The sequence below is a fragment of the Dendropsophus ebraccatus genome, chromosome 8, assembly GCF_027789765.1.
Source record: "Dendropsophus ebraccatus isolate aDenEbr1 chromosome 8, aDenEbr1.pat, whole genome shotgun sequence".
In the NCBI taxonomy this organism is placed as follows: Eukaryota; Metazoa; Chordata; class Amphibia; order Anura; family Hylidae; genus Dendropsophus; species Dendropsophus ebraccatus.
This window is the reverse complement of record NC_091461.1, coordinates 52,830,419-52,855,874: the sequence shown is the minus strand read 5'-3', so window position 1 is coordinate 52,855,874 and position 25,456 is coordinate 52,830,419. Positions and strand designations below refer to the sequence as shown.

Sequence of the window (25,456 nt, the reverse complement as noted above, 5' to 3'; positions counted from 1 at the left end):
TAAATATAGTAAAACATTAGAAAAGCTATGTTACATGCATATCGCTGTATTGAGACTGACCTATAGAATAAAGGTACGTGTCAGTTTTACCGTAAAGTGCATTACATAAACACTGAAACCCCCCAAAATTAGCGGAATTGCACAAATTATATTTAGGGGGGTTTTGTTGTTCATGTTATGGTAGATTGAAAGGCGCCATTACAAAGTACACCTGATGGCCAGCAAACAGCTAAAAGCAAAAGAAGCTAAAAGCAACTATGCTTTTCTTATCCTGAATATCCCCTTCAATGTCTGTGCCCAGGGCCGCATTTACCACTAGGCAACCGCAGGGAACAACATTTTTTCATCCATCGGCACCGGACCATGGGTGCTTAGTCTGCGCCCGGGTGGGGATTGTTCCGGGGAGCAGCTTCGGGTCCAGAGTGAGCTTTCGGCACAGACAGCCTGTATCACAGGCTGGAAGCTCAGAGCTGCAGCCCCTGCTCGGCGCGATGACGGAGAGAAGAAGCAGGAGAGAAGTTCGGGACCGCGGGGCTGCTGCTGTGAGCTTCCGGCCTGTGATGCAGGCTGTCTGTGCCGGAAGCTCACTCCAGACCCAAAGCTGCATATCCTGAGGGCTGCAGACTGTCAGTAAGTGCTGGGAATTGTAGTGCCTGCAGCTGTTGTAGTTGGGTCCTAGGTACATTATACACTGGATGCTTCGTGGGAGATCAGAATACATAGATCTGTGGAGGCTCAGTGCAGGGAAGTGACCCCAGAACATCACTAATAGGGAATAGAACAAAAACATCTACCCCTATCCCTATTAGTGATGTTCTGGGGTCACTTCCCTGCACTGAGCCCCCACAGATCTATGTATTCTTATATGCCACAAAGCATCCAGTGTATAATCCACCTAGGGCCCAACTACAACAGTTGCAGGCACTACAACTCCCAGCATTTACTAACAGTCTGCAGCCCTCAGGATATGCTGGGGGTTGTAGTACAGTAGTACAATCCTCTGATAACTGCCGTTGTAGATAGACCTTCAGGGCTGATGGTTGTCACCCATAGATTGCAGCCACCAGGAGCCTTTGCAGACAGGGATTTATTAAAGGGTTGTCCTCCCAGAAACTACAACTCCCAGCATACCCTACATAGTTAAGACGGTTGAAAAAAGACACATGTCCGTCAAGTTTAACCAAGGAGGGCTGTATAAATGTAAGGTGTTCTGAGAGTTTTAGTTCGACTGAAAATGTTATTCACAAGGGATTTGTCACAGATACGGATGAATCTATAGATTCTATTGCGGAGTTGAAAAAAAACATTCTGAACCTGTTGCCATGCTGTGATAGCTATCCCTCAGATTCCTACTGGTGGATCAGACTTTAGAAGTTGCAAAGAAATCAAGAACTCTAATGCATATTAGGGCTAGGTTCACACTACGTATATGTCCGGCCGCATATTTTTCGCGGCCGGACATATACGTATGAAACTCCGGCCGGGACTTTACGCAAGTTGCGGCCGGATACGTACGGACCGCGAACTTACGCCCGTAGCGTACTTACGCTTCCCGAGCGCTCTTCGTAGCGATCTAACAGCGGTCTTTTACTTGGAAATCTTCGCCTAGCCCCGGACACCCCACAGAACCTTTTGGATCGGAACAAAAAGCTGGCAAAATGAAGAAATCACCACTACGTACGGGACCGCATGTTACGCTACGGGCGTAAGTTACGGCATTTCCGTCGGAAACAATGGTCTGGTTCATTTTTCACGGCGCCGCATACGATCCGGAGCGTAAGTTCGTACGTAGTGTGAACTGTGCGCCCGTAGATCGTATACTTTCCATTGTACGCAAACTACGTAAGTTTCCGGCCGCTTATTCACGGAACGCGCTACGGCCGGAAACTTACGTAGTGTGAACGTAGCCTTAGAAGGTAAGATGCTTTATTTTCTCATAGAATAAAATATGGATAACACTGCCCGATATAAATATCCTTCCCTCCTTTTTGTGTATGCAAAATAAAGCATATATATATATATATATATATATATATATATATATATATATATATATATATATATATAGTGGCATGGTGGAGCTGTAAGAGGCAGTTCTATGCCTCTGGAGTGGGAATTATACTCCACTCCAACCTAAGAGCTGATGAGGTTCTGAAACCTACCTGGTGGAGCTCTATTAGAGACTTCAGAGCTTCCCAGGTAATGGCTCCCAGGCAGGGGCGGATTAACTTTACTATAGGCACCGGGCTGTTCACCAAGCCTGGGCCCCCCCACCCCACTGTAACTATGGAAGCACTAGCCTGGTGTTCATAGTACAGGACAGATAATGTCATGATGTCCTGATTTGTGCAAAATTGCCATAAAAAAAACTGTGATTTTTTTGCAAATCATGGTGGAAGTGTAGCCAGGAGACAGTACACCACTGAAGGTATAAGCCTTTTTGGGTGGTCATGGGCCCCCCAGGAGCTCAGGGCCCAAGGCTGCCGCCCGAAACGCCCCTATTATAATCCGCTACTGCTCCCAGGTAAAGACTCCCAGGGTGGGAGAACACAGGCAGTGCTAAGCCTGTGGGAGCTGCAGACAAGAAGTCTGGGTGACACCAGTGTACCTGGTAAAGTTGAGCAGTAGGCTCAGGAGTGACAGCTAGGGAAGCTGTGTTGTGTTAGTCAGTGGCCAGACGGCCTAGGTTTTATTTTATTTGCAAAGTGTTGCTTTTGTCTTATGTTTTGAACGGATAAATAAAGCTGGCTGTGGTCAGTATAAAGCATACAGCACTGACTGGACTGCAATTTGTGATGTGCCACCTGTCTCTGACCCAGGAGATGGCGATCCCAGCGAGTGAGTAACCCCCAGATTGTCACAAAAAGAAAAAAAAATATATATATACAGTATGTTATATACATTGCATATATATAAGTAAATATTTAACCCCTTAACGACATCGGGCGTAAATTTACGCCCTGATGCCGGTAAGGGAGTTCAGAGCGCGGCGGCCCCGCTCTGAACCGCGCCGGTCCCGGGTGCCGCGTGTAGCCCGGGACCGTAGGTATTAGCGGGCACGGTCCGATCGCCGTGCCCGCTAATACAGTAATCGGATGCAGCTGTCAAAGTTGACAGCTGCATCCGATTACCGGACGCAGCGTCATCCCTGGTGTCTAGTGGGGAGATCGCTCCTCCGGGATGTTGTCCCGGAGGAGCGATCTCCGCAAATGAAGCCGGCCGGGGACCGCTCCAAGATGGCGCCGTCCCCGGCTCGGCACTCGTTTACTTCCGGCTGCAGCAGCCGGAAGTAAACGAGTGCCTATCTCATGGATCTCTGCAGCATATCTATGCTGCAGAGATCTCTATGAGAGATCAAAGCACTTATACTAGAAGTCCCCCAGGGGGGCTTCTAGTATAAGTGTAAAAGTAAAAAAAAAAGTGTTGTTAATAGTAAAAAGCCCCCTCCCCTAATAAAAGTCTGAATCACCCCCCTTTTCCCAGGTTATAAATAAAAGTAAATAAATAAATACATAAACAAACATGTTTGCTATCGCCGTGTGCGTAATCGCCCGAACTATTAATTAATCACATTCCTGATCTCGCACGGTAAATGGCGTCAGCGCAAAAAAATCCCAAAGTGCAAAATTGCGCATTTTTGGTCGCATCAAATCCAGAAAAATTGTAATAAAAAGCGATCAAAAAGTCGTATATGCGCAATCAAGGTACCGATAGAAAGATCACATCATGGCGCAAAAAATGACACCTCGCACAGCCCCATAGACCAAAGGATAAAAGCGCTATAAGCCTGGGAATGGAGCGATTTTAAGTGTTGTATATTTGTTGACAATGGTTTAAATTTTTTACAGGCCATCCGATACAATATAAGTTATACATGTTACATATCGTTTTAATCGTAACGACTTGAGGAACATATATAACAAGTCAGTTTTACCCCAGGGCGAATGGCGTAAAAACACATTTCCCCCAAATAAACAAAATGCGTTTTTTTTTTCAATTTCACCACACTTTAATTTTTTTTCTGGTTTCGCAGTGTACTTTATGGAAAAATTCAGCCTGTCATTGCAAAGTACAATTAGTGACGCAAAAAATAAGGGCTCATGTGGGTCTCTAGGTGGAAAAATGCAAGTGCTATGGCCTTTTATGCACAAGGAGGAAAAACCGAAAACGCAAAAATCGAAATTTGCTCTGTCCTTAAAGGGTTAAAATCGCCCCCCCTGTCTATGGCCCATTTGTATTTCCAATTAGATGGAATATATACGCTGACCACAGAGAATGGACTTAAGTATCAGACCTACTGTGACATGACCACCGATGGTGGAGGTTGGACCTTGGTGGCCAGTATCCATGAAAACAACATGAATGGTAAATGTACAGTGGGAGATCGCTGGTCTAGTCAGGAAGGAAACAACATCAATAACCCAAGAGGAGATGACAACTGGGCTAACTACGCTACATTCGGTCTACCTGAGGGAGCTACCAGTGATGATTATAAGGTATTTCTTGTAAATATAGGACATGGAAATCTAAGAGCTCATACACACAACATAGATCCTAGGTGGAGATGGTTCCTCTTATCTGAAATCTTTCTAGAAGAAAAAAAGGAACTGTTAAGGCCTTTTTATATAGATGAATTAAGTAAAAGACTTCTGACTTAAACTTACTTCAGACCTTTTATTTCGTAAATCAAGCATTTATTAAAAGACAATAAACATAAAAAAGGCGGAGTAATGGTTGACAAATCAGGGTTCAACAGACAATAGATAGGGATGAGCGAGCATGCTCGTCCGAGCTTGATACTCGATCGAGTATTAGGGTACTCGATGGTACTCGTTACTCGGACGATCATCTCGCGATACTCAAGAAAATCTCATCATCCGTTTCCTGTAAGTTTGGGCACTATTTCTCAGCCAATAAACATGCAGGAGACTCTTTGGTACATCCAGCGATCACGTGGGACCCATACATGTCAGTAGCAGCGATTGGTTGGCCAGATCAGATGACCCTGCCATATAAAACGCGCAGCCGTCAGTGCTTGCTTCAGACGCATGCTGAAAGAGATTAGGTACAGAGCTGCTGCTTGTCAGGGAGAGCGTCAGGTAGGGAATTAGCGTTCCAGTAGGCAGGGAATACTAGCAATACAAACAAACAGCCCTCAAAGCAATTTTTTAATAGTATTACTACAGATTACTGGCTGGGACTTGCAGTGCTGCTACCACGATTTCACCAGCACATTGTGGTGATCGGCTGCTGGCAGAAAGGGGGCATTAGGTGTTGCATACAGACCCCTAAGAAGTGCTCAGTTTACTCTTTTTTTTATTTTTGTGCTGTTGGTGCTGCTGTACTACATTGGATTGCTGGGATTTGTAGTACACCTGCATAGAACTTCACTGCTCATGTTGACTACTGGTGTGCCTGCCTTTGCCTCCTGGTCTCTGGTCCTTAACTGGCATCCATGTTGACTACTGGTGTGCCTGCCCTTGCCTCCTTGTTGCTGGGCCTTAACTGGCATCCATGTAGCCTTTTTGAAGGCAGGATTGGCCAGGACTTTCACCAGTACCGTCTACCTTCCTTGGATGTTGTAGCCTTTTTGAAGGCAGGATTGACCACCAGGTCTTTTTAATACACAGGCTACCGCACTTACCCTCTCTTAGAGACTCTTTAAAGGATTGAAAGTGTAGTAATTCAAATTCCGGGGCCTCTTAAGAAGACTGTATTGTTATTCTTCGTCCCTACCTCCAAAGAGATGTGTCTCACACAAAACTGCATTATGGCTAAATCTAGCCATAATACGGCTAGTTCAGTTTTAGGCGCAGCAGCACTGCCGTGGGTAAGTGCCGGCAGGCGGTGCTCAAACTGATGAACAGCACCTTCTACCTTCCTTGGATGTTTTAGCCGTTTTTAAGGCAGGATTGACCAGGCCTTTTACTAGTAGCTTCTTTCCTTCCTTGGATGTTGTAGTAGCCTTTTTGAAGGCTGGATTGGCCAGGCCTTTCACTAGTACCGTCTTCCTTCCATGGATGTTGTAGCATTTTTGAAGGCAGGATTGACCACCAGGTCTTTTTAATACACAGGCTACTGCACTTGCCGTCTCTTAGAGACTCTTTAACCCCTTAAAGGAAATGTGCCACTTTTTTTTTTCTTTTTATTATTATTTTTTGTTTCGTTTAATTAATATATTTAACAATAGTTAGACTTTGATTTCTGTTTTAATGTTTTCTAAAATTAACAATAATGTGCTGCCCTGGGGGCTGCCATTTGCAATAGCATCTGTGTATGTCTCCCTGCACAACACATACACAGTTGCTTTATGGCAGCCCTCAGTACATAGGAGTCAATGGACGGCTCCCGTCCTGTCTGCTACAATGTAGCTGAGAGCTGACATGCCCAGCTCTCACACACACAGAGCTGAAGAGGGAGCCAGACACCATACTTGTGGAGCCCCCAGAGAAGGTGCCCTGTGACAGCACTGACTTCAGCAGGTAGCCCCACTCTCTCCTCCTGCTCGGGCTGTGATTGATAGGGAGCCCGGCAGCCGGGACTCAGCTCCATGCGGGGGGAGGGGACGTACTTCATGCTGGGACAGGGGAAGCTCAGCCTGAGGAGATAGTGGAGGAAGCAGAGAAGTGTCACACTGACCAGAGGAATAAAGATAAAAGCTGTCACTGTGTTAACCCCTTCCTTCCCAATATCAGGACACTGCCTATGGCTACTACACTGCATCTGTATATGTAATGCCATAGATGGGTTTTATATATGACCTGGCAAAGATTTTCATTTCAACTCCCAGACCATTAGCAGCAGCTGAGATTTGTGGTAAGATGTTCTGCAGCAGCTGAGGTGTAGTGTGGCTTTCTGTTGCAGCTGTGGTGTAGTATGGAGTTCTGTTGCAGCTGAGGTGTAGTATGGAGGTTCTGCAGAAGCTGAGGTGTAACATGGGGTTCTGTTGCAGCTGAGGTGTAGTATGGGGTTCTGTTGCAGCTGAGGTGTAGTATGGACGTTCTGCAGCAGCTGAGGTGTGTAGTAAGGGATTCTACAGTAGCTGAGGTATGTGGTATGGTCAGAGGCTATTGGAGCCTGATCAGGGAGCTGCATGAGGATGGAGATCCAAGGGTAGCTTTAGAGCGCCAGGAGCACCTGCCTGTCTGTATGAATATGCAAGTATGAACTGTCTGTATGAATGTGCATGTATTAGCCTGCATGTATGAGCTGTCTGTGTGAGTGTGCATGTAGGATCTCCCTGCATGAGCGTGCATGTAGGATCTCCCTGCATGAGCGTGCATGTAGGATCTCCCTGTATGAGCTGTCTGAGTGTACATCAGGGAGGAGCAAATTAATAGTAGTAGTGCTTCGCTTCGCACAGCTCTGCTCTGGATGTCTGGAAAAGTGGCATACAGTTCTTGGTTGAAGTTTGCAGGACTGTATCCAGATTTTCTAGATATCTGAAGCAGAGCAGAGGTGTATTATGAAGTTGGCTGAGGACACGCTGGTATCTGTACTGCTATACAGACAACAACAAAATGGCACTGCTCCTTTCCCCTCTTTGTTCTGTGAAAAGAGGGGAGAGGTGATGATGTCACAGCAGTTGAGCAGGGACAGCCTCTTTTTTTCATCACTGCCGTATTTCAGGTTACTTTTTTAGCAGTTTTCTGCTGGAGCTCCCCCTGGTGGCCATCACTGGGAAATATGAAAAATTAGATGGTTAATTTTTCATATTTCCTTACTTGTAAAACATATAAAAAACACATATAAATTAACAAAAAAAACAACAAATGCAATTTCAACATTTTCCAATTTGTTTTTCTTTGTGACACATTCCCTTTAAGTTCAATGCCAATTTTCATTTTTGAGCTTTTGATTTTTCCACTTTATTTAAAGTTTGTTTAAAAGGCCATAGCACTTGCATTTTTTCACCTAGCTTCTTGTTTGTGGATCGCTCGGAATACACCAGACCAAAGACGTCCTGGCAACTCATCGGGCGCAGGAATTCATAGTGGAGGTAAAATAATCCATATCCCAAGGAATATACGGGGATATATGGTAATTTATTGATTCACAACGCGTTCAGGCCAACCGCTTAAAAAGGAGGCCTTTCTCAAGTGAGCAACATTAAGCACAAGTACATCTATAAATAGGACTATAGGTGACATAGTAACCCCAGCACTTCCGGGTGAAAGCGCCGGAGTTTTGTATATGATACCATATGGATATACATACAAATGCATAAACATCAATAAAATATAAATATACAAAACATAATAAGGCATGTAAACACTCACTCTAAGGAAGTTGCAGACCGGACGCCACACTGCTACAGAGGACATGTCTCTACGGGATCAGGGGGTGTGTCAGTGCATCAGGTGATCATGCGGGCTGACGTCCGAGAGCGCACGCCGTAAGAGGTACGGAGACTACGTAGTTTCCGTCGGGAATACCATGAAGCATAAAGAAATGTAATCCAATCTGCTGGTTGTGTGTGAATAGGGTGTTATAAAATGTGTTATGTTTCGGAAAAGTGAGTAGGTGTACTCAAAGTATCATGCTGATAAATATGGATTGTTATATGAATAAGTATATAAATGAATAAGTAATTGAATAGAAATGGTAAATGTGTTATGAACTGTAGTACGAATAAGTAATAAATAATGATAAAAAATGATGCGTGAAAAATAAACAAAAAATAAATAAATTGAATAATAAGGGGTTATTATAAGAATTGTGTAGGAAGTATATAAATAATGAAAAAATTAGTGATACATATACAAAATAAATACCGAACTGTGGTAATAAATAGTGACACTAAAAAGCTCATGTGATCACACATCATCAGAGGTAGCATTATAGGCATAAAGTAAATGGAACAGATATTAAGGCATAGAGTATGTATAGTATCATCTGTTTTAGAACATTATGCTAACACTATGCACTCGTTGAGTCCATCCGGAGTCAAGGTCTGGATTAGGGATGGTCCGAACCGAGTTCGGTTCCGGTTTGTACGAACCTGAACCCTCGGTAATGATTCCCGATGTCTGCTCGCTCCGTGCAGCGGGCGGATCCAGCGGGAGGACCGCCTGGAAAACTGGGATGCAGCCATAGCCATAGGCTGTATCCCAGTTTTCCAGACGTTACTCCCGCTGTATCCACCCGCTCCACGGAGCGGGCAGACAGCGGGAATCTGCTGCCGAGCGTTCGGGTTCATACGAACCCAAACCTCGGCAGGTTCGGACCATCCCTAGTCTGTATCTGAAAGATCCAGTATGATTCCCTTTTAGATAGGAGGGACCAGTGGTCAGCATTATTTTCTGGTATTTGTTCTATGGTATTTGTTCTATTGTGATATTTGTAAAACATCCGCCATGTTTTTCATTAAGTTCTAGAGACACTTTGCTTGAGGAATCCTCTAGTGGCATTATAGCGATGTCGATTAATTTTTTTATGTAGCTGTTGCTTCGTACGCCCCACATACTGGAGGCCGCAAGAACAGCATAGGAGATAAATCACGTAGCTTAAGGAACAGTCTAGTCTCTGTTTGATGGAAAAGGACTTACCTGTTACGTTCGATTTAAAGGAATTAACTCCATGTGCAATGTTCAAACAGCACATAACACATTTACCATTTCTATTCAATTACTTATTCATTTATATATTCATTCATATAACAATCCATATTTATCAGCATGATACTTTGAGTACACCTACTCACTTTTCCGAAACATAATACATTTTATAACACCCTATTCACATACAACCAGCAGATTTGATTACATTTCTTTATGCTTCATGGTATTCCCAACGGAAACTACGTAGTCTCCGTACCTCTTACGGCGTGCGCTCTTGGACGTCAGCCCGCATGATCACCTGATGCACTGACACACCCCCTGATCCTGTAGAGACACGTCCTCTGTAGCAGTGTGGCGTCCGGTCTGCAACTTCCCTAGAGTGAGTTTTTACATGCCTTACTATGTTTGTATATTTATATTTTATTGATGTTTATGCGTTCGTATGTATATCCATATGGTATCATATACACAACTCCGGCGCTTTCACCCGGAAGTGCTGGGGTTACTATGTCACCTATAGTCCTATTTATAGATGTAATTGTGCTTAATATTGCTCACTTGAGAAAGGCCTCCTTTTTAATCGGTTGGCCGAAAAGCATTGTGAATCAATAAATTATCATATATCCCCGTATATTCCTTGGGATATGGATTATTTTACCTCCTCTATGAATTCCTGCGCCCGATGAGTTGCTGGGACGTCTTTGGTCTGGTGTATCCAGAGCGATCCACAAACAAAAAGTTATCCTTCACTCCAATTCGATTGGTGTGTCCCGGCCCAGAGCTGCGGTATCCCCTATTTTTATCTGCTTTCAATAGAGTTGTGCCTAACTTTGCACAACTCCAATAGGTGAGTGCTATTCGTTTTTCATATATATATATAGTATTCACCCGAAGTCTCTACACCAGTAGGGGCCCCTGTTTGTTTTTCTCCTTCCTCTATTTTTTACCTACAATCCCACATGAGCCCTTATTTTTTGCGCCACTAATTGTACTTTGCAATAACAGGCTGAATTTTTGCATAAAGTACACTGCGAAACCAGAAAAAAAAATCAATGTGTGGTGAAATTGGACCCCCCCCCAAAAAAAAAACGCATTTCTTTTATTTGGAGGGTATTTGTTTTTACGCCGTTCACCCTGGGGTAAAACTTATGTTATTCATGTTTCTCAAGTCGTTACAATTAAAACGATATGCAACATGTATAATTTTTCTTTTATCTGATGGCTTGCAAAAAATTCAAACCGTTGTTAACAAATATATGTTCCTTAAAATTGCTCCATTCCCAGGCTTATAGCGCTTTTATCCTTTGGTCTATGGGGCTATGTGGGGTGTCTTTTTTGCGCCATGATCTTTACTTTCTATCGGTACCTTGATTGCGCATATGGGACTTTTTGATCGCTTTTTATTAAATATTTTCTGGATTTGATGCGACCAAAAATGCGCAATTTTGCACTCAGGAATGTGATAATTTAATAGTTTGGGCAATTACGCACGTGGCGATAGCAAACATGTTTATTTATTTGTTTATTTATATTTATAAAATGGGAAAAGGGGGGTGATTTGGACTTATTAGGGGAGGGGATTTTTTTTTTATTAATAAACACTTCTTTTTTTTTTTTAACATTAACTAGAAGTCCCCCTGGGGGACTTGTACAGTATATACACAGCATTGATCTCTCATAGAAATCAATGCTGTGTATACACACAGCAAAGATCATTGTAATCGGTGATAGATTGCCGAGCCGGGATCAGCGTCATTGCGACACTGAAGCCCGGCACGGCCAGAAGCACGGATCCCCCCCCTGCAATCGCATCGCGGGAGGGAGATCTGACCCACTAGACACCAGGGACGTGAGTGATAAAGCACTTCAATGCAGCTGTCAGGTTTAACAGCTGCATTGAAGTGCTTAATTAGCCGGCGCGGCAACGGGACCCGTGCTGGCTAATAGAGATGCTCCCGGCTGCAGATCACAGCCCGGAGTGGCGCCATTCAAAGCGGGGTCGCTAAGGGGTGAAAGGATTGAAAGTGTATTCGTTCAAATTCCGGGGCCTCTTAAGAAGACTGTATTGTTCTGTGTCCTCACTGCCATGCTCTGACATCACACTTCGTCTGCAGTGGAGCGGGACTGGTTGCCGGGGGCCTGCCGATCGGGCCCTCGCCAACCAGCCAGCTGTTTTATTTATTTATTTTTTTGTCTAGCCGTGGCCGGGGCCTCACCATCCCCCGGTCGAGAGGCATCAGGTGTACCCTTGATGGTGACTGACAGCTGGCCTAGCCAGTTAGCTGTCAGCACCCGGGTTCGTGTCCACTAAATATCCCAGCCCCTGGACTCATTCCAATTTTTGGGAGGCTCACTTGCTTCCTCACTCACTTTTAATGCTTCTCTGTGTGCTCAATGCCATGCAGTGTCTGTCCTAATTTTTGGGAGGCTCACTTGCTTACTCACTCGCTTTTAATGGTTCTCTGTGTGATCACTGCCATGCTAGGTCTGGTATAATTTTTGGAAGGCTCACTTGCTTCCTCACTCGCTCTTAATGGTTCTCTGTGTGCTCACTGCCATGCTAGGTCTGGTAAAATTTTTGGAAGGCTCACTGGCTACCGCTTCTACCTTGTTCTCTCTGTCCTCACCGCCATGCTGTGTCAGGCTGAATTTTTGGGTGGTTCATGATATGCTACCTCTGTTTTAATGGTTCCCTGTGTTCTCACTGCCATGCTGTGTCTGGAATTTTTCGGTGATCCACATGTCTACCTCTGTTTTAACCAGGCTGTTGCACAGAATTAGGCATAATGGTGCCATTAGGCAGCCTCAGAGGCATGCATACATGCTGCCCCTGTGTCAGGAACCGGACAGCAAGACAAGACAACACAGTGAGCCCTAAGCTCAGCCCCGCCTACTGTCCTCTACCTATTTGCCACAATCCGCCCTAAGATGGCGACGAGCAACTTTTCGTCAGTCCCTGCACTGGCTAGGTGGGACACAAAGACAAGACAGACAGACAAAACACAATAAAGAATGGTCGACAGTCCGGGTCACAACAATCGGGCAGCAAAAGTACAAAATCACAATCCAAAGGCGAGGTCAATAAACAGGCAATATGGTCAGGGGCAGGCAGCAAGCAGGAATGGTCAGAAATACAAAGCAGAGTCAGAATAAACAGAGCAAGAATAGCAAACACAGAACCAGGCAGAGACAAGCTCAATATCCGGCAGTGAGAGGCAGGCTGGCAGACACTATATAGGAGACCAGAGGTCCAGTGCAGGAGCTGATTGGACCAGACCCCTGATCTCCTCAGAACACCTGGGGCAAGAGCAACCTGACTGGCAGAGAGAACAGTCTGTCAGACTAGCTAACCAGCATCAGAGTTAACTCCGGAGTGGCCAGGAGTATCTCAGGCAAAGCGGGTGTGGCTGAACACACAGAAGGAAATAGAGCAGTGTTCAGACAAGGTTCAGGTTACTGCTCAAGACATACAAAACACTGAATATCAGCGCCATCTCAGCCGCGCAGCATGAGCTGAGGGGCGCACGGAGTTCATCCCAGGCACATTCATGACACCCTGCTGTTTCCTGTCCATTTCCGTTGTGTTTCCATTAATTTCTGAGGTTGACAGGTTTTCACACGACCTTCCCTCTACCAAACTTGGGTCCCCTGCAAAAATGCTCAAAGTCTCCCATTGACTTCAATGGGGTTCGTTACTCGAAACGAGCCCTCGAGTATCGGGAAATATTCATTTCGAGTAACGAGCACCCGAGCATTTTAGTACTCGCTCATCACTAACAATAGATATATATTCTGTAAACAGTCCAGGAAGAGATAATTCTGTGGTGTCCATTGTAATACGGCAATCAGACTGGGTTAAATCCACCTCAAGAGGTTGGGAATGCAGTCTTTTGTGTATACCAGTCGGTGCAATATTTTAACAAGAGAATGCCTGGTTAGGCGATCAACAAATCTGAACAAGTCTCCAAGGGAGGAACAGAAGATAAATAAAGTGTGGAGAGAAGGGAGCAAGGAAAGATAAAAGGAAGAATGAGGGAGAGAGGAAGAGAAAGAGGGAGGGGTAGGCACATACAGGGATAAATGTGGGAGGGGGACCATGACATAGCAGAGGCCGAGGCCCTAGGGCTGACAAAGGGGGGGATGACAGCTACCATGTCAGTTCACGTGAGCCATCTTGCAAGAGAGGGACTAGCTTTGAAGGTGAGCCACGGGAGCCAGGTGCTGTCCACCTTTTTGCTGCGGCCATGCTCCTCTGCCGTCTAGGATTCCATTCAATGAATTAAGTCCATCTCAGCAAGCCACTCAGCAATGGAGGGAGCTGTTGTGGACATACAATGCCTAGGGATAACAGCTCTGGCAGCCGTCAAAAAGTGACGGAGCAGGCCTTTCTTGGTGGCCGAGGAGGGGCCCGGGACTAAGGAGAGCAAAGCAAGAGCAGGAGAAGGGGCTATGTCCCTGTCTGTGACCGCAGTAAAGATTTCAAAGACTGCATCCCAGAAGGGGTGTAAGGCAGAGCAGTCCAACCATATATGAAGCATGGAGCCCACAGCCATGGTGCAGCACCAGCACGTGTCAGGTACATCCGGATAGAAACGATGGAGCAGTAAGGGACAACGGTACCAGCGGGTAAGTATTTTGAAGTTCTTCTCCTGCGCATGGCAGGCTAATGGCCATTTGTGTGTGAGAGTAAAGATTTTTTGCAAGTTGGACTCGGAGAATGTAACGCCCAAATCCTTACTAAGCGGAAATGTAGGCCAGAGCATGATCTGCGTCTTTTGCCAGAAGTAGGCGGTACTGCTGGGAGACGACCCCCCTGGAGGGTGACAGTAATAGAAGTATAGATTCTAGATCGGTCTGTTCTGTGATGCGGACTCCTCCTGGGAAGTGAAGGGTCAGATAAGCTTTCAACTGTGCGTGCTCGAACCAGGACCGATTTTTCTCAGGACAAAGGTTCTGCAAAGCAGACAACGATGGTAGGGTAGTGTTGTTGCCCAAGACCTGGCTTATCCAGGCACCCTCCGAGGCCGTCCAGAGAAAGAAGGATGCGTATCTGGGAGGGTCAATCATTAAGCATCCGACTCCGAAAGGTATGCCCCCCATTCCTCCCCCGGTATTCAGAGTTATGTGACAGACTACAGCAGTATCAGAAGCTACCAAACACCATATGAGAACAGAACGGTGAAGGCTCAACCCATCACTAAAATCAACGGGACCACAGTCTCTTGCCTTGCGCATTATAGTCTCCTTGACTCAAAAATAATGCACCCTGCACATCACGTCCCGAGGCCTAGCATGGTCAGTGCTGGGTGGCCCGAGGGTCCTGTGTGCGCGGTCCACTTCTAGGGGTGTATCGGGGGGGCTTCCCCAGCAGGTGATTAAAGATGCTCTGCAGCGTGGGCATGAGGTCCAGGGGCTTAACAGATTCCGGAATCCCCCTCACCCGGATATTATTCCGTCGTTTTCTGTTCTCGGCTTTGTCCACCATATCAAATAGCATTTGAATCTGCAGTTCCAGCTGGGACTGGTGCGTTTGCTGCTCATCTTGCAGATCCCCCGTGGTGTGTTCCAGGGCCTGGACCGTGGTGGTCAGGGAAATCAGGTCGTCCCTCAGGGACCGGATCTCGGTCTTGCAGACCGCTTCCATGCGGGCTATGTAGCCCTCCATGTCCGCCTTAGTAGGCATTGTGGCAATATGAGATTGCAAGGCCTGCAGCTCCTTACCCGTTGTGGCAGACAAGGGTGGAAGCAGAGGGTCGGTCGGGAGGCCGCTGCTCCCGTAGCAAGGTCGGGAAGTCCTGTGAGAAAGCAGGTTCTCCCTCCTGTGAGGGGCCGAGGCGTGCAGCTGTGGAAGCGTTGCGGGCGGCCATCTTGGATATGCCGGCAGCGGAACTGGGCCCTGCACCGTCGGAAAAGAATCTCCGGATACCGCTCCTGGTACATCCCGAAGATGCCGTGGCGACTAGCGGGGACCTCCGGCGGGGCTTCCCTGGCATGTAGGTGTCGTGCTGAGGCTAGAAGATGCTGATGACAGGCGGTAAGGGCTAGCGGCAGGACGGAGCTCTCACACCACGCGTCTGGTCAGCGCCATGTCCAGGCCACGCCCCCCTGCTTCTGAACTTTTAAAAATGATCTGCCATTGGTCACATATCTTCCCATGGAATTTGGGATGTGGGGCAGGTGGCTAATTCAAACAAAGGGCAGCAGGAACAATCTAGCGATTGGTCTATCAAGTCATGAAATAGGTTCTTTTAACTGCTGATCTAAAATCTAGGACATAACCCTTGTTAACAGATTGGTAAAAAGGCCTTAAATTGTTAGTTGTGGCCTCCATGAATTGGGATTGTCCTTGACAGATGCTTAATTGGATTAAAACTTTAACTTTCTCATATTCTTTAGCTTATTCCAGAACAATGTTTACAGTGTGGCAAGATATTTTATCCCATTAAAATATACCCCTTCCATACTACTATTACTATTATGGAAAGGAGATCCAGCTCACCACACCTGCAATCCTTTCACCTGTCCGGTGCTCGGCAGTGCAAGCTTCACCCAGAAATAGCTGTAAAGAGCCAGCAATCCAGGATATCATCCACAAAAATTTTATTGAAGTCTTCACATAAAAACAGATTTAACAGCAGTAGCTGACATGTTTCGGCCACAAGGCCTTACTCATAGCTGAATAAACACATGCAGAGCAAATCTTTTATACACACCCCTCTAGAAGCTAATATGGGACTACATGGGAGTGGTTATTCACATGGTGGGCATGCACAGAATAAATCACGTCACATATGTAAATATATACAAGGTTACCCATTACAAAAAATGGTACAAAAAAGTCACAATAAATATATACAAAAGCACACAGATAAAATCATGTCATAAATTAGACTGGTGTGTACACTGTTAGGGTATGTGCTGAGCAATTCTCGAGGAATAATCTATATGGCATGGTGGGAGAGCAGGTATTTATTTTTGGCAGACAATTTTCATTTTAGGGATGCAGTATACTGGTATGGCCGGCCATTCCAGAATTTGAGAGGTATCTGAATAACAACCCATTGAATTTAAAATTTACTTTTCATTGTGAAAAAGAATGTATTTCTTTCCTGGATCTTTGTCTCATGGCTGATGCAGAAAGGGGCGTGGTTACCACTAAAACTTTCCGCAAAAATACAGCGGGTAATACTATTCTAGATGCCACGACCTGTCACCCTAACCATGTGATTAGGGCTATTCCCCAGGGAGAACTCAGAGCGAAAAGGAATTGTTGTGACATTCACCTATGGGAAGAAGAAAAACGAAATGTGTGTACTAGACTAAGAGACAGGGGTTACAAACAGTGGATGTTAGAGAGAGCAGAGAGAAGAGTAGCAGGGAGGAGTAGGGAAGACCTGTTATGTGATAAGAGTGAGGGCACCCAATCAGAACAACAGCTAACGCAAAATAACTGGGAAGTTACAAAGAAGAAACCCACACATAGCAGACCTAAACTCATTCTTACCACTCCATATAGTGTAGAGTGTAATAAAAGACGATTTTTCATAAAAATATTTCCATCCTCTCTAGATAGGATACATACCATATCTACCATAGGGCACATTGGGCACATTGTGTCACCCAGCTCATTTCAGAATGATAGCAGCCATGTAAACAGGACCTGGTTGGGAACTAAGGGAAATTACAAATGCGGCCACACTAGATGTAAGACCTGCAGTCACATGATGGTAGCTAAAAAAAAAAAAATTTACATCATGCAGCAATAATTACTTTTTTTTTTAATCAAACAATACATTAACTGTAGTTCTACATACATAGTATACCTGATCACATGTACTGCTTGTTCCATCCAATACGTAGGTTGCACCACCTGCCCTTTGAAGGTCCGGATCTGACAACACTTATCGGACAGTGTGAACAGTCATGCGGTTAATGTTTCAGCCGTCTCGAAACACTTTCGTACATGCCACCAAGGGAACTTGTCTAGCTTTAAGTGCATGTGCATAGAACAAGTAAGCAATCCCACCAGCTGAGGAGATAGGAGGAGCCTCCTCCTAAGACTTGGGACTCGTGCTCCGGATGGCCTGAACTTAAGGCAGGATTTAATGTACCAGTACTACTCTGTAGCATTTCTAGTCTTTCCTCATATATATATATATATATATATATATATATATATATAATAAATGTATTTCTTTTTTTGTATGAGGATCATCCCTGCAACCACATAACTTTATGAACATGAACAACATATGTATATGCATTATAGATATTGGTGGTGCAGTGATGGTGTTGTGTTTTCTTTAGCAATCCTTCTCCATGTAACAGTGTACACATCAGTCTAATATATGACATGATTTTATCTGTGTGCTTTTGTATATATTTTTTGTAATGGGTAACCTTGTATATATTTACATATGTGACGTAATTTATTCTGTGCATGCCCACCATGTGAATAACCACTCCCATGTAGTCCCATATTGGCTTCTGGAGGGGCGTGTATAAAAGATTTGCTCTGCATGTGTTTATTCAGCTATGAGTAAGGCCTTGTGGCCGAAACATGTCAGCTACTGCTGTTAAATCTGTTTTTATGTGAAGACTTCAATAAAATTTTTGTGGATGATATCCTGGATTGCTGGCTCTTTACAACTATTAATATTATGGGGTATATATGGTTCTCAACAAAATAAAGGTATGAAGCACATTTCGAGTAACATGAATGACAGGATCACTGTTTATCAGTGTAACTTAGCCAACAGTATAACACTGCCTCTACCAGTCCATATTACTAAATAATGTGCACAATATGCCCAATATGAGGCACTATAGGAGCCTTATTTAATTAGAACCACGACCCTTCATCTCTATTAGATGAGTGAATTTACAGTACAAACTAAAGGCCCTATTACACGCATCGATTATCGGACGATAATCCTGTAGTGTAATAGACAACGATCAGCCGATATGCACGGTGTCGGCTTATCGTTGTCTTAACGATTTGCTGCCATCACTTTGTGTGATAGGAGTGGCAGCAGTAGACCGCCACTGTCTCCTATGGGCTGCCGGACGATCAGACAATCACCTGGGCAGCACCCCCCCCATCTGCTCCACCTCGTTCGCTGTTGGTGCGTGCACTAGCGCCAGCAGGGGGCAGGGAAACGAGGAGCAAGCGAGCGTTGACATGACAGGTTGGTGCTCGCTTGCTTTCCACATCGCCCCGTATAATAGGGGCTTAAGTGAACTGCTTTGTTAGCTTGGCAATCTGCTTATAAGTCGGCTGCCTTTGAAGTTCATGCCGCTCCACCCTCGGTGCCTGGAAAAGCTGGATGCAGTCCTGGGAAGTGGGAACTGGGAAGTTACAAAGAAGAAACCCACACATAGCAGACCTAAACTCATTCTTACCACTCCATATAGTGTAGAGTGTAATAAAAGACGATTTTTCATAAAAATATTTCCATCCTCTCTAGATATAAAGATTTTTTTTATATAATCTAGGAGGGAGTCCCTATTGTTCCCAAAAAAGCGACTACCATAGGGCACATTGTATCACCCAGCTCATTTCAGAATGATAGCAGCCATGTAAACAGGACCTGGTTGGGAACTAAGGGAAATTACAAATGCGGCCACACTAGATGTAAGACCTGCAGTCACATGATGGTAGCTAAAAAAAAAAAACTTTACATCATACAGCAATAATTACTTTTTTTTTTTTAATCAAACAATACATTAACTGTAGTTCTACATACATAGTATACCTGATCACATGTACTGCTTGAAGTTTCCCTGGACTGGATCCAGCTTTTCCAGGCACCCGAGGTGGAGCAGCACGGAGCAGCATGGACTTCAAAAACAGCCGGCTGATAAGCAGATTGCCAAGCTAACAAAGCAGTTTACTTAGTTTGTACTGTAAATTCGCTCATCACTATTATATGTACATACATTGTAAAATAATAATTGTGTTAGAAACACAATCAATATAACTGTCTACTTCCCAATTTGCTTCTAGAATCCAGGATATTATGATATTTTTGCAAAAGACTTGGGGTTATGGCATGTTCCTAACAAGACCCCCTTGTCTAAGTGGAGATATACTGCTTTCCTAAGATACCGCACAGACAACGGCTTCTTTTCCCAAGAGGGTGGTAACCTCTCTTACCTATATGACGCAAGCAATGTCTATATTCCAATGTCTAAATGTCCATCATACTGTAGCTCTATATACTACAATTACTAGTAATTTCATGCCATCTTAAGGCAAATGAACCACTAGTACATTGCTTTTTTTTTTTCCACATGAGCAGACCAGCGCCGGTTCAGGGATGCTGTTGCTACGGTCCTTTTTTTGAACTGCCACCTGGTTCCTGTGCACAGTGCCGGTCTATTACCATGAACCGACCCGGCATGAAGCACTGGAGGTGGGCCCTCCAGCCCCCAATTTGATTATCTCCCCTCTGTGACGGGGCTCCATTGATTCTAATGGAGTCATCTCACAGAGGGGAGGGCAAATTGTAAAAATTAGCTTATAGAACCACTATTTGGGCATCAGTAAACAATAAGTAATTATTATATGTTTTATTTTTTTTTCTCAGAAATACAGAGTGGTGTACAATGCTGGAAGCTGCCTCACAGATAATGGACCTGCTATCCCTGTTGTGTATGATCTTGGCAGTGCTGAGAAGACAGCATCATATTTTTCACCAAATGGGCAACGTACAATAATGTCCAATTGTACAGTATTATGACAGTAATTATATGTATATGTATGAACATTACACTAACCAATATTTCTTTATTTCTCAGCAGAAGAGTTCACTGCTGGCTATGTCCAGTTCCGGGCTATTAATCATGAAAGAGCTTTCCTAGCTCTATGTCCAGGTGTGAAGGTGACAGGATGCAATGTAGAACATGTAAGTATTAATAATGTTTCACCCAGAGCTTCTGCTTATGAAATTAACGGCCGTTGTTTTCACCCAGCCGGACATGTGCACCTGAAACTACGGCTGTAGAAATATGGCCATATGGTCTAGTTGTGAAACTACGGCCGTTGTATAATTTTGCTTCCTAGCTTGTTTCTAAGCGGGCTGAAACAGTTCATTTATTTGGAATTCTACACCCAGCTAAATAAACCACACAGAACATTTTTAATTTCAAAATCAGGTTTAATTTGGCTGAAATAAGTATTCCGTACATGGCCGCATTGAAATCCACGGAGCATTATCGGCCGGAAATAATTGACATGTCCATTTTTTACGGGGCCGTATAAACAATGGCCGTTGTCTGATATGTACTGTGCATTGAACGACCGTAGTTCGTATATATTGCAGCCAAGCTATAAACCTCAAAACAACGGCCGTAGTTTTGTGGTTCGGACTACGGCCGTAGTTTTATGTAGTGTGAACATAGCTTATGTCTGTATGTCAGCATCTTGTTAAACTGTAGGGTCACCACAGACCTCCAACCCATCTAAGACCAACACTGAACCACCTTTTATAGGTTTTGTATATAGAACTTTATCTGAAACAAATAAAAGAATTTGATAGGGTGCCAAAAATAAAGGGCATTTATAATAACAGAGTGATGAAATCTGTAATAGCCGTTTGTCTTACTTCTTCCGTATACATTTGCAGCATTGTATTGGCGGAGGAGGCTACATCCCAGAAGGAAACCCGAGACAGTGTGGAGACTTTGCATCTTTTGACTGGGATGGTTATGGAACACATGTAGGTTGGAGTGCCAGCAAGGAGATGACTGAAGCAGCCGTCCTCCTCTTTTATCGTTAAACTATCATTTTTATTCCTTTAAACTTCAATAAAACAATCAAACCTAATCAAGACTAGGACATCTGGCTCAGTGCCGGCCTCAAATGAATTGCAGACTTAGGCTATTTTCACACAATGTAGAATAAGGGCAAATAATGTCCATCTTTTGATAATGCCAGCCATAAATAATGATCAGTACTTATTTTTTCTTTGTGTAAACATAGTCTCATACAAACCTTTGAATCCTAGCCAACTTTCTAATCTCCCTAAACATTTCCTAGACCCCACTTTTTCCAATACATACAAATTAAACACATCCTACAACAAAATATCTTGGGTACCCAGACCTCCAAAATTGACAAATTTTTATTACATTTCTATTCCATTGGAACAGTTACCACAAAGGCCTTACCACACGTTTATGACCTAGTAACTGAAAATATTAATATAATTGAATGTCATTAATTGGCATACATGTGCAAATGGGAGGAGGAATTGGGCACTTCCTTTTCTAATAAACAATGGGCACTGGTGTCCTGATGGATATTCAGATACTCCAAATGTATTAACCACATTGAATTAATGTGGAAGATCCACATGAGCTGGTATCTTATGCCCTCCAGACTATTCCATCTAATCCCCCACTATTCCAAATTATGCTGGAGAGGCTGTGGTCAAATTGCCACTCAAACACATATGTGGTTATTAGAGATGAGCGAACCGGTTAGGAGTCCGGTCGGATTCGGATTTCTGAAAGTCAGCTTCCATTTTAGAAAGCAGGAAGTGTTCCGGGCGGGAAAAGCGCTTTTCCATGATGCCCGCAACACATCCAATCAGCAGGGATGTTGCACTAGCCCACCCCCTGTGTGATGTCTGTATAGCTTTAAGAGGAGCGGCCTCCATGTTGACTACTGCTGCTCCTGTACTGGCCTCAAATGACTATTGCTGGACCTTCACTGGCCTCCGATGACTACTGCTGCTTCTTCACTGCATTTGTGACCTTTTTCCTGCATAGACCCTGTAATGGTGAATATTGAAGTCTAAAAAACTAGTACTTTGAAGTACTTTGAGATATTGAAAAGATAATGATGTTACTGACATGTAGAGCCCTAAATTCAACCAAATACACTACCCCCGTATCATATAGATGCTTTAAACTATGAAATCCGAAGAAATCCGAAATTCGGTCGAACCAAACTTTTAAAAAAGATCCGGAAGTCCGGTCGGAACGAACTTTTGGAAAGTTCGCTCATCTCTAGTGGCCATGTTCCGATTAACAATTTTTAAACTTCTATCAGAAATAAATTCCTCCCCAATCTCCAAAGATCCAACAATCTCTATTCAAGATTTCCAGCTAGACATATTTCTCATTACAACAAGAACAGTCGTCCATCACATCCCCATTGCTGCCAGATTAATCCTGGCTCAATCCTGGAAGTGGCCTACTCCTCACTCTATAACAGACGTCAGAAAAGCTATCTCCCAATGCTGCCATGAGCTTAACCTGTCTTCTGCTCTACAATCCTCCCAGAAATTCTGTCAATGCTGGAAGCCTTGGACTATCTCAAAATACTTTCCTTTTTGGCATACATAAATAGTGATCAGTAGTGGAATATAATAGGGGCGTTTCGGGTGGCAGCCCGGGGCCCTGAGCTCCTGGGGGGCCCATGACCACACAAACATAATTATACTTTCAATGGTGTACAGTCTCCTGGCTACACTTCTGCCATGATTTGCAAAAAATCACTGTTTTTTTTTATGGCAATTTTGCACAAATCAGGATATCATGACATTATCTATCCTGTACTATGAACGCCAGGCTAGTGCTTCCATAGTTACAGTGGGGTGGGGGGGCCCAGGCTTGGTGAACAGCCCGGGGCCTATGGTAAAGTTAATCCGCCCCTGATAGTGATTGATTTCTTTTTAAAAAACTAATAAACCTTTATTTGCATAATCACACAGGAAAAGTGATTCTTAGTAATGCAGAAGTATATATAAATTATTGAATTGAACGATTTAAAAAAAATGCAATTAAAGGGGTTCTTTGGTGAGCCAAGGATGGTTGAAGCCTTCTGCTCCCCAACTCTTACTTCCTCCTTTTTCACATCTCGGAAGTATACCTGTATCAGAGACGCTGTGCAGCTATTGGACATCACACGCAGGCGCAATTTTGTCCTTCTCCTCCATATCTCGGAAGGGGAGGGAAGCTAAGAAAAAAGTGTAAGTGCCAATGCAATGCAGGGGGAAGTACTGTAAAAACTTCTTTAATCCATATTACTGCTATCATGTACACTTGAGATAGGGGACCTAGTACCCCAAAACACATTGTGACTAAGTGATATAGATTAAAGAAGATAATACAGTACGTCCCCCTTCAGTGAGATGTTTTGAAGCACTGCAGCGCTGATGACAACTCTACATTGGATCCCCTGGATACCCCACAGGGTTCCCAGCTCCGAATCTCACATTATCTCCCTAACGGAACTTCTTGGCTTGGAAATCGGACGCCACAAAAAGTTTGGCTGCTTGAGCGCCATATACGTGTTAATAGATGTTGTGCTCTCAGTACAACATCTTTAGGTGAGTCTAACTTAATTAATAACATTATAGTTTAATAGATTGGACAATTCTAAGTACAGCTTTACCAAATATGTTTATTTTTATTTTGGTTAAAAGAAAAATTTTATACACTTTTTAAGTCCCTCTAGGGACCTTTCATAAGCAATCGTTAGAGTCTGGCTCAGCATTAGCTATCTATCGCCAGTTTTGTTAGGTAAGTATAGACCTCCGGCTACTAACATGACCCATCATCACCCTGCAATCACAATGGGTACTGATCAAACACTAAACAGGTGCAGTACCTGTTAACCAATTTTGACATTGAAAGGGTTAAATGACTGCCACTGGCTAGATCACCGGTGTCAGTCATTAGCTGTCTATAGAGTAAGCTCAGCTCCTGAGCTCATTCCATGCTCCCCTTCACATTAGCCAACATTTACAGAGCAATTTACAGAGCAACCCTTTCAGTGAAACGTAAACCTTACCCTAAGCGCAAATTCAATAATGGCCCTTTAAGAGTAAGTTCAGAACTGACCCTTTAAGAGTGAAATCAGTACTGGTCCTTTAATAACCCTTTAAGGACCGTGCTAACTTTCGTTTTTGCGTTTTCGTTTTTTTCCTCCATGTGCTTAAAAGGCCATAGCACTTGCATTTTACACCTACAGACCCACATGAGCCCTTATTGTCACTAATTGTACTTCGCAATGACAGGCTGAATTTTTCCATAAAATATGCTGCGAAACCAGAAAAAAATTATATGCGCAGTGAAATTGAAAAAAAAAAACGCAATTATTTTTCTTTGGGGGGGGGGGGGGGGGGGGGCTTCATTTTTACGCCGTGTGTCCTATGGAAAAACTTAGTTGTTATATATGTTCCTCAAGTCATTACGATTAAAACGATATATAACATGTATAACTTTTATTGTATCGGATGGCCTGTAAAAAATTAAAACCATTGTTAACAAATATACGTTCCTTAAAACCGCTCCATTCCCAGGCTTATAGCGCTTTTATCCTTTGGTCTATGGGGCTGTGTCCGGTGTCATTTTTTGCGCCATGATGTGTTCTTTCTATCGGTACCTTGATTGCGCATATGCGACTTTTTGATCTCTTTATATTACATTTTTTCTGGATTTGATGCGAACAAAAATGCGCAATTTTGCACTTTGGGATTTTTTTGCGCTTACACCGTTTACCTTGCGAGATCAGGAATGTGATTAATTAATAGTTTGGGTAATTACGCACGCGGTGATAAAAAAATATGTTTATTTATTTATTTATTTTTATTTGTAAAATGGGAAAAGGGGGGTGATTCAGACTTTTATTAGTGGAGGGGATTTTGTATTAATAAAAAACACTTTTTTTAACTTTCCCTTACAGTAATATGAAGCCCCCTGGGGGACTTCTATATACACAGAACTGATCTCCCATTGAGATCAATCCTGTGTATATAATAGAGCAATGATCCATCAGATCATGGCTCTATTATAATGGTCTGCTGCAGACCATCTAAATAGATTGCCAAGCCGGGATCAGCGTCATTCCGACGCTGAGCCCCGGCTGGCTCATTAGAACGGAT

At 43.9% G+C, this 25,456-nt stretch overlaps 1 protein-coding gene across 1 annotated transcript; it reads left to right on the top strand.

Annotated features, from left to right (window-relative positions):
- Positions 1 to 491: 491 nt before the first annotated feature.
- On the top strand, positions 492 to 21,955 carry LOC138800032 (intelectin-1-like). The gene is made up of 7 exons (XM_069981841.1): positions 492 to 529; positions 866 to 882; positions 4,249 to 4,496; positions 19,567 to 19,725; positions 20,150 to 20,270; positions 20,364 to 20,467; positions 21,188 to 21,955. The coding sequence occupies exons 1-7, from the start codon at positions 492 to 494 to the stop codon at positions 21,338 to 21,340; spliced, it is 840 nt and encodes a 279-aa protein (XP_069837942.1). The 3' UTR covers positions 21,341 to 21,955.
- Positions 21,956 to 25,456: the final 3,501 nt, after the last annotated feature.

What these genes read in the sequence shown, in the direction of transcription:
- LOC138800032 (XM_069981841.1), top strand. Translation starts at nt 492, where the DNA reads ATGACGGAGAGAAGAAGCAGGAGAGAAGTTCGGGACCG. An exon ending in CTACCAGTGATGATTATAAG is followed by an intron (nt 4,497 to 19,566) that starts GTATTTCTTGTA and finishes ATTTGCTTCTAG; the next exon opens with AATCCAGGATATTATGATAT. An exon ending in TTTTTCACCAAATGGGCAAC is followed by an intron (nt 20,271 to 20,363) that starts GTACAATAATGT and finishes ATTTCTCAGCAG; the next exon opens with AAGAGTTCACTGCTGGCTAT.